This window comes from Camponotus vicinus, unplaced genomic scaffold (assembly GCF_025532165.1).
Source record: "Camponotus vicinus isolate PSW18456_S1 unplaced genomic scaffold, iyCamVici1.0 SCAF_2, whole genome shotgun sequence".
Taxonomy (NCBI): Eukaryota; Metazoa; Arthropoda; class Insecta; order Hymenoptera; family Formicidae; genus Camponotus; species Camponotus vicinus.
In genome coordinates, this window is record NW_028141956.1 from 12,589,630 (window position 1) to 12,599,664 (window position 10,035).

The following is a 10,035-nucleotide window of genomic DNA, read 5'->3' on the forward strand; positions in this document are numbered from 1 at the left end:
GTCCCAGTGAGAAATGTTGGTCGAATTTACATCGATTCGACATCGATTCGACCAACATTTCTCACTGGGGTAAACATGTATAGTGTTCACATAGAACGCGGGCGATTAGCTATTTGAAAATTTTTAATGTTGCCTTCGCGCTTTGCTTTTCGCGCGATTAAAGATTTATTTAAGCTGCGTTCCATTTGATGATCGCAATTGATCGCAATATATTCATAAACATTATTCGTTACTTAACCTTTTTTTATGTCATATCCGTTTATTTTTATACATAATTGCATATACTAATATTCGCGACTCAAAGAGCGACTAATAGAAGCCATTAAAGTTTTGAATTATATGATACCTACATTTCTGGCGAAACTTCGAAGCGTTTAATAGACCAATCAGGACGAAGAAGCGAAAATTTTGAAGCAAAAATAGCATCAAGTGGAGCACACTTATTATAGAACTCACAACTTTGAACTTCAGTTGATTAAAGATTATATTTATACGTTACTTTTAAGACCATGACAAATGAAAATTTTATTCGTAATTATAAGACCATAAATTGATCAATCAGAGTCAAACATTTTTACTACGTTGTGAAAATGCTTGACTGTGATTGGTCGATTTGTTTATAACCTTAAAGTTACGAGGCACAAATTCATGAAACGTTCGACGCTCATTTTCAAAAGACATCACAAGCGACCAAAAAATAAATTGATATCTTTATTTTTAGTCATGTGATGTTTTTTGACGCTGAAAATGAATATCGAGTATCGAGCATCGAACATGAAAAAGTGCCTTAAAACTTTTCACAGCCATTAATATCTTCATACGTTTCGGATTGGCCAATCAGCTATTCCTTTGAAGAATAGAATAATTGTAATTGGCCAGCCTTAGAACAGCTGTTATTAAACCCGATTAAGAATGACGTGTAACCTCAAGAAGGATACAAAAGTCAAATTAATATCATTTGACGTCATATTAATGTCAAATTGACTAAAATGTGATGTAAATTTGGTTAATATGGCATCAAATTGACATTACTTTGACTTTTTCGTTCTCCTTGGGACATAGTCACAGTTTTGTTGTCTTATATTGTGTTCAATTATGTATCGCAATTATCGGTGATGTCTACATAAATAATTTATAGATAGTACACATTTTTTTTTGTCGGACTGAAAACAAATATATATATATATAATATATATATCGCACGTATTATGCAAGTCCGTTTGTATAGACTTTCATCATCGATCCTTCTTTCGCGCGCGCTATTTCCTGACCTCTCGAGCCTGTCTCTCTCGCCCTCATCGACATAGGGCACCAGCTGCACTATCCATATGTAAAAGCGAAAGAGAAGGATAGGACGTGAAGAAGACGGCCAATCTGTCACTTTCTATTCAACGCTCTAATATTGGTTAGAAAGAGAGAGAGAGGGAGTAGCCATCTTCACGCCGTATCTTTTTCCATTTTGCTGACCACATCTTAGTACTATGATAGCGAATTGCACGTGCTGTTACGAGACTCGTCCTCGAATCGCGTGTGTCGCCTTGTTGGGTTACATCTGCCGGTAATCATTGATCCTGTCGCTGATCGAGTCTGTGAACAGAAACAAGAAAGATCTTTCCTCGCCTGCGTCTCGCGTCACATTCGTACGCTGCACCTGTCAATCGTAACCTGACCTAACCTAATCTCAGTGTCATGCGACATATATATTTCGGATAATTATTCCTATCGAACTCTATACATTGGCTCTATCAGGGTCCATTCACCATACTCTACGCATATTATTCTATACCTTACGAGCATAGGTAGTACGAGTAGTGGTAAGATGTGCGCAAAGAGAGAGAGAGAGAGAGAGAGAGAGAGAGAGAGAGAGAGATAGAACAAATTCTGTGGGTTTTTAACTTTTTCGAGAGACACTGTGCTCGATATTACTAATACAATATTGACAAATTTATCCTCAAGAAATCAGTGATTTATTCGTCTGCTTGCTGGGATTAACTTCAAATAACTTTTTTGGATTGTGTAAAAATAAGAATAGACCATTCTTCAGCAAGCAATACAGAGGACACAATGTATCACTTTATCCTTGTTGATTGCCGAATGTAAACAAGGATGAAATGACTCATTGGATGAATGATTCACTGTGTTACACTGTGTCCTCTGTGTCGCTTGCTGAAAAATGCCCATAGTTATATTGGCTCTCACTCTCTGTGTGTACTGTATCACGTACTATTATGCTATTTTAAAGTGCACATTATATAGAAACACATAGAATATACAATGCACATTTACAAAATTATATTATCTATTTAAATAATTATCTTCCATTTCTCAGTGCAAACAATATAGAGGATAGATCTGATGAATCCGAAGATGAAGTTGCAAACACCTCAAATCGGAGATTTGTTCAAGACACAACCAGGCTAGTGGTAAGTTATCTACTATAGAATAACTTTATTTTCGATTGAATACATTGTTTGAAAAATATTCCTCTTCTTTTTCTTTTTTGAAAAAACAGGAGTAAATTCCTTGATATATATTTATTACTGCTTTTTATATTTTTCTAAACTCTTGATATCAATTACCTTGCATATCTTGTGCAATTTGCACTTGTAACTTTGTGGGATGCTTTTTAGGAAAATGATATAAACTACATCACCAGACAGGCCTCTGGGATAGCATATAGTTCTGACCAACAGAATGTGTCCATCATACCTGTGATACAAAGAAGATCCCTTAAGCCTAATAGTTTTAGCACAAATGAAAAATGTAGATTAAGAAATAGTCTTTTACCGAATAAACCGTGTATAGTACAGAATTATAATTCTAAGGTATTCTGTGGTTTATATTCCAAGGATGGGGAGTTTTTTATCACTGCTACTCAGGGTAAATTCACTGCTTACACTTATCATGTATTATTTTATGTGAAAAGTTTCATGCATTTCATATATAAATAGTGATTGAACTTTGTAAAGTCATAAAATTGCACGTTGCAATTTTATGACCTTGCAATAAGATTTATTACTTTATATTCAACGTGCAAATCTTTGCAGATAAATGGTTGCATATGTATCATACGCGTGGCGACAGAATTGACATATACAAGGAAATCCAGGCATGCGACGTGGGTTGGAGTATCCTGGACATAGCGTTTTCTCCAGATGGTAGACACATCGCATACTCAAGCTGGTCGGAAAGTCGTAAGTATATTAGAATTATATATGTTTAGGGCTCTTAAGCATTTCTTTTTTTTTGTATTTTTGACAGTTTATCAAGTTTCTCTCCATGGGTGCAGAAATTGGGCCTTGGAAAAGCTACAGTTAAGCCCGACAGATCGGCGATTCTGCGTGTTCTCAATAGTATTTTCACACGATGGCAGAGAAATTTTCGGTGGCGCCAATAACGGATATATTTATATATATGACCGCGAGTGTAATCGGCAAATTTTACGGGTTTGTAGAATTATTAGCTAGAAAGAAGAAGGCGTATTCGCGATTCTTTATATTGGCCTTACATTGACCATTAATTTTTACAGTTTTCTGGTCATAGTAAAGATGTAAATACTGTAGCTATTGCTGACGACACTTCACAAATCTTCTACAGTGGCAGTGACGATGGATTATGTAAGGTATAATTGATCTGAGAATTTTTTCTTTCTTTTTTTCTATAGTAATATAAGTTGAGCATCACGAGAGAGATTGAGCGCATTAAAATATTCGTTCCAAAAAATTACAATTATTCAAAAAGGTCTCTATATATTAGTCTTCAATGTCTTTTTATTTAGGTATGGGATAGGAGATTGATAAGCGAAACAAATTCCCGTCCCGTTGGAGTATTGGCTGGCCATAATAATGGAATCACGCACATCGATTCACGTGGCGATGGACGATATTTGATATCCAATTCAAAAGATCAAAGTATTAAGTTATGGGACATACGCAAATGCTCCAGTCACAGAGCTGAAGAAATTGCTAGACAGTTTGTCAATCGTCAGCATTGGGACTACAGATGGCAGCGTATGCCTGAAATGAGTAAATATTTATTATAGCTAAATTAAAAAGAAAAAAAATTGTTAGGAGAGCCATTATTTTTATTTTCAAATTATATTTAGATATGTTTAAGCTATCTATAATGATAATTGATGGTTATTCATAATTGTCACATATATATGCGCAAATATATGCATAATAATCAATTATCATTATATAATAAATATGTATTTTGTTGTTCCAGTGCGGGAACCGCAAGTTTTAGACGGTGACACTAGTGTCATGACATATTACGGTCATTGCGTCCGTAAAACTTTAATACGTTGTCGTTTTTCGCCAAATATTACAACTGGTCAAAAATACATTTCCACGGGAGACTCGAGAGGTCGACTTATTAGTAAGTTTTGATCTTGTTAATCATGTAAAATCATTGTGTACATGAGCATATTGATATATTTTACATGATTTCTTTTTTTTTAATTCCAGTATACGATCTTCTAACGGGCAAAATAGTGCTCAATATAAGAGGTCATAGGGGATGCGTCCGTGATGTTAGCTGGCATCCTTATAATCACAACATCTATACCTCATCTGTAAGTAAATCTCTCTCATTGCAAAGATATCTTTCATATATATCTCAAAGTAAAGAAAAAAAAAGTTATAACTGTCGCTAAAAACTAATCGAAAAAATAAGGAAAATGTTTCTTTGCAATATTATTTGAGAGTTTTTTACTTTCTGGACATTTACATAAAACTTATATTTAATATACATATATAACTATTCAAGATATAAACTATTATCATGGTGAAATCATTATTTATAATTATATTTTATTTTATAGTGGGATGGCAAAATAGTTAAATGGAGCGATAGGGAAGAAACGAATATCAATGTGAATAATCAAGAGGATGAAGAAGTAATGGTTAATAATGTCCCACTGTTACGGCGAAGTGAAAGAATAGCTGAACAAAGAAGAGCATGCTAATCCTAATATAATTGATCAATATTTGTAAGATTTTTTCTGTTACACATATGTTTAATTATATATCAATCTTTTTCTAATTATATTACATAATAATTACATTACATCTTTCTGTTATTGTGATTTTTATGCTCAGATTATATTTGAACATAGCACTCGAGTCAAACTAAAATTATCTTCAAAATGTTTTCCTCATATCTTTATAACTTAAAAATTCGGATCGCCCTAGCATTCGTTTGTAACTATGTAGCTTGAAATTTACATTACTATTATCTCATTAATAGAAAGATATTCAAGATTGATTATTCTATATTAATAGAGAGAAACAGTGAATCTTATTTTCTATTATCTTTGAAAAAAATAATAGTTTTAGGTATTAGTTTTAGGTATTTTTTTAAAGATAATAGTTTCAGGTATTATCTTTTTAAAGATAATTCCGTGCTTTCCTAGCTTCTTTGCCGAGATGAGAAAGTATAAAAATGAATGAGAGAAAATAAAAAAGAACACAATTTTTAGCATATTATAAAATGCTACTTAATGTCAGGTTAGATATTCAAATAAAGGCTCGAGCTTCTGCTCGCAGAATAGAAGGAATGATTCTTGTGTTGAAAAAACAAAAGATCTCTCTATTAATAAGATAGTACTATATAATTAGTAGTTATTTTATCATTTTATATTGTATGTACTATATAATTAGTAGTTATTTTATCATTTTATATTGTATAAAGAAATATTCACTCGTGATTGTAATATGCGATATTACTGATAAAAGTACAAACTTCAGTGCTTTCATTATTAAATACGACTGTCTTTCGCACAATATTCCAATTTCGATTAAAGTTAAATTTTGCATTATCTTTGATGCAGAATAATATGTACAGTCGTAAAACACTTTCGTTTTGTACTGCACAATAATTATTCTAAAGCTCTAAAGTACGCACATACATACACACACAAGCGACTTTTTTATTATTATTTTACTGCGATGTTAAGTATAAATGTATTAATTTGTACATATATTTTTGAAATAAGAATTGTCTCAGGGTATGAAGACAATTAGCTTAAAATTATTAAAATTATAGCGTAATAAGAGAGAAAACCGTTTTTGTATGTATGGAATTTTTAAAATTAACTAATTAATAATTTTACTAAAAAATAAGGGACTAATTGGGCGATCCATAATTTTAAACCGATTGTTAAGCCCTCGTAATTAATGTACATTTTTATCTAAAAATAATTAATGTACGTAATTAATGTACATTTTTATCTAAAAAATGTAACATGTGTTGATTTAATACAATACCGATTATTAAATATGACTTGGTATATTAATATCATTATGAATCCTTTCAAAATTTTTAAATAAGTTTTTTATTGCACTTACACAATGTAGAATTGTATACGCACATACGCACAATTTCAAAAATATTTTTAAGTTAATTTCTTTTGAAAAAGATTCTTTTTAAAAAATAATTTTACTATATATTAGATTATATTTATGCGCGGACATTTGTGATTACGAGAATTTGGCAAGAATGTGCGCGTGAAAAGTTTTTTATTTCTTTTTACGGATACGTTGATACATATTTTTATATTAAAACACGAATACAGATTAATACTCTGAATAATTTTATAGATTATCTTCTTCGTTAAGATTTATTGAATGCACGCGAGGGAATCTTTATTATTGTGTTGCATATTTTGTTGGAACCTGGAAGAATATTTCTTTCTCTCAAATGTACAGGAATCTAATTATCTCGGGACAAAAAAACTACGCAGGAGCCATACGACATGCGTTTTTTTCTATGTTTTTACATTGAATGATTTATGAAAATTATTTGAAGAAAGTGTCGTCTCGCCAAAAACTGTTCGTCTTCAGCTTTAGCTGTTAAATTTAAATCCATTGTCAATAGACGAAGTACACACAAGCGGCGATATATTTCCCGAACGATCCTTGAGCGTTAATATCGAGAGAACCTTGAATGAGATTCTTCCACAAGACCTATTCGGATTTATGCATACCTCTGTGAAAGGAATCGATATAAATGGTACTATCTTAATTTCTAAAATGATGGCATATTTACGGTGCTATAATTCTTCCGTTTTTTTCTTTTTTTTTTCAATTATCCATCGCAATTACGATGACAAGATGTAAGAATAAAGCTATCTCGAGAAAGAGGATTGAGATAAAAAGATATATCCGAAGAGAGGATGAATATGGATTATCTAAATTGCCTCGAATTATTTTTTTTCTTAAATGATATGTACGATTCGACAGACGATATTTACAAACGACAGAATTATGATGCAAAGTCAATGCACTGACTGCGATGAGCGGTTTGTTTGGGTCCGCGCCTGTTTATGGTTTTTGTGTAAAATCGCACAATCTTGAGAATTCGAGCGTGCGGGAATATCTTTCGATAGATCGAACGGTGTATAATTGAATACAGATAATGATAGCCTGAGACAAATGCATGGTCCTTAGATGCGATTGCAATTAATCGCAGTAGTGGAAGTTCGATTTCGATATACAGAACTACGCAATTAAAGAGCGATAGATGCTATAAGACATGGTGTAGGTGGGATAGTACATACATATGTATTGGTGAATGTGTTTAAATGCGAATGCATATGTACGCAGAATATATATATGTTGCTATTTAGTGGTTTTTGTTACTGTTTAAGAAAGGGCACAATTGCCCGACTGTATTCATTAGACGGCAAACTTTCGGTGGATGAACGGCTGGGAAACATATCGGAGTGCATTTTATATATATATATATATATATATATATATATATATATATATATATACATATATACTTGAATATGCCATAAAAAGTGGAGGGTTCCATTTCAAAAATTCAAGGTGGCCTTGTCGTGACCTTGGCGACGCCATCAAAGATCAAACACATGGCGCCAGTAAATAGACCTTTTTACACCCTACAACTTTTGTTTGAAACAATTTTTTGTAAAACTTCTATTTTTTGTGATATTTCGAGGTCCCGACTCTTTCGAACACTCCGTATGCCATAGCGATGTAATGACACGTTTCCCCAGGTTCATTTGCAAAAAATGATCCTTATGGTGCCCCCGACAATCTCTGAAAATTTGTCGATTGAATTTCCGAACACCCTGTATATTTTGCTGTATGTGGGAACTGCAAATTTTACTTTGGCAAAGTATATTATTATTAACTATATTAGGGGATATTATTATTAACTAGAGGGATCTTAAGGGATGTATTCTTTGGCAAAGTATATTATTATTAACTATATTAGGGGATATTATTATTAACTAGAGGGATGTAGTCACTCTATGGCGTTGTGTCAGTCGGAAATCAGCATGCAATACACGCGAATACCTCCACCGGCTTTACCTGGTCAACAAGCGCATTAATGAAGACTATTTAAAAGTCTGTGGCAATCGGCATTGCATTTATTAAGCGAGATTCCAATATCGCTCCAGAGTCGTATACGTATTAAATAGCGACATTAGGTGTGAGGTCTGAATAGCTCAGTGGCTTAGAGCAGTTGCCGGGAAAGTGAAAGAATTCGATTCTCGATCCAGCCACATTTGCGCCTCATATATTTAATCCGCAAATATTGTTTTCTAGCGATTATTTGTTGGGCTGAAAGATGTGTGAATGATCCACACATAGGATGTGCATCGGTGCCGTTGCCACGAATTCTACCGCTCGTTGGCTGAATGAGACACACCTGATCTCTTTCTTCATGTACAACCCTATCTTACTCGTTTACTTAGTTGTAATATCTGGTGATAAGCAACATCGTATTAAAGTCTTACGAACCGTATTGGAACCGCAAATTTTAGCGACTCTAATGTCATGACATATTACAGTCATCGCGTATTCGTAAGATTTTAATACGATGTTTCTCGCCAAATATTTTACTAGCCAAAGATACATTTCCACGGAAGATTCGAGAGGTTGTCTTATTAATAAGTTTTGATCTCGTTGATCTATATTGTTGATCATATGCAAAATCATGTAAATAAGTTGATTTTACATTTTTTTTTTCAATTCCAGTATATAATAATCTTCTAACGATGAAAACATCAGTGCTCAATATAAGAAATCATAGGGCATGCGTCCGTGAACTGACATTCTTATAATCACAACATCTATACCTCATCTGTAAGTAAATCATTGCAAAAATATCTTTCATATATATCGTAAAGTAAAAAAGAAGTTACAACTGTCGCCAATGAATTATTCTATGAAATATATTTATAAAATACGTTATACATTAAAATATATTTAAAAAAGAAGGCAGGAAAAAATTCTAAATGTGTGCAATTCTTTTTTCGGGAAAGAAATAATCGAAAAAATCATGGAAAATGTTTTTTTGCAATATTATTTGAGGCTTTCGCTTTCTGAACATTTATATAAAACTTATTTTATATATATATATATATATATATATATATATATATATATATATACATTTATATAAAACTTATTTTATATATATATATATATATATATATATATATATATATATATATATAAAATCATGATTATAAATACGGGCCTAAGCAACATTCTATAATTAGTTTGATGCTAAAAATTATATTCTTTCTTTTTTTTCGTCATTCATTTTTATACTTTCTCGTTTCAGCGAAGAAGCTTCTAGGAAGATATGAGATTATCTTTGAAAAGATATACAAAAACTAAACTTATATATATATATATATACATTATCTTTTTGAAAAGTTTAGTTTTTGTATATCTTTTCAAAGATAATCCCATATCTTCCTAGAAGCTTCTTCGCTGAGATGAGAAAGTATAAAAATGAATGACGAAAAAAAAGAAAGAATATAATTTTTAGCATCAAACTAATTATAGAATGTTGCTTAGGCCCGTATTTATAATCATGATTCTGCTGAGACACTCAGCTGAAACTAATCTTGAGATGTGATATGGTTTAATAAATGAATCTTAAGAATCAATATGGTATTCATTTATAATCTCGATTCAATAGAGATACTCAGAGGAAGTTTATCTTGAGATGTGTTGATTGCATTTCAATAATCGCTACTTGAGAAAA

At 32.1% G+C, this 10,035-nt stretch overlaps 1 protein-coding gene and 1 long non-coding RNA gene across 4 annotated transcripts; one reads left to right on the top strand and one right to left on the bottom strand.

Moving 5' to 3' along the window:
* The first annotated feature begins 938 nt into the window (after positions 1-938).
* LOC145967510 (DDB1- and CUL4-associated factor 11) lies at positions 939-6,285 on the top strand. 3 transcript variants are annotated; one of them, XM_083092490.1, is made up of 10 exons: positions 939-1,112; positions 2,330-2,423; positions 2,631-2,880; positions 3,048-3,194; positions 3,262-3,446; positions 3,530-3,622; positions 3,779-4,025; positions 4,228-4,380; positions 4,470-4,576; positions 4,826-6,285. In XM_083092490.1, exons 1-10 carry the CDS (start codon positions 1,096-1,098, stop codon positions 4,967-4,969), a joined length of 1,437 nt encoding a protein of 478 aa, XP_082948616.1. In that variant the 5' UTR covers positions 939-1,095; the 3' UTR covers positions 4,970-6,285. The 3 variants fall into 3 exon arrangements, with proteins under 3 accessions (XP_082948616.1, XP_082948614.1, XP_082948615.1); XM_083092488.1 differs by lacking the exon at positions 939-1,112 and adding an exon at positions 1,220-1,558; XM_083092489.1 differs by lacking the exon at positions 939-1,112 and adding an exon at positions 2,052-2,208.
* Positions 6,286-6,632: 347 nt separating this feature from the next.
* On the bottom strand, positions 6,633-7,397 carry LOC145967533 (uncharacterized). The gene is made up of 3 exons (XR_014437446.1): positions 7,051-7,397; positions 6,782-6,968; positions 6,633-6,677 (listed from the first exon to the last, which is right to left on the bottom strand). It is a non-coding gene; the product is annotated as an uncharacterized LOC145967533 (long non-coding RNA).
* Between the last annotated feature and the right edge of the window lie 2,638 nt (positions 7,398-10,035).

Coding starts and splice junctions, on each gene's coding strand:
- LOC145967510 (XM_083092488.1), top strand. CDS start 1,482: ATGATAGCGAATTGCACGTGCTGTTACGAGACTCGTCCTCGAATCGCG. Junction 2,424..2,630: donor AAGACACAACCAGGCTAGTG/GTAAGTTATCTA, acceptor GATGCTTTTTAG/GAAAATGATATAAACTACAT. Junction 2,881..3,047: donor TTTTATCACTGCTACTCAGG/GTAAATTCACTG, acceptor AAATCTTTGCAG/ATAAATGGTTGCATATGTAT.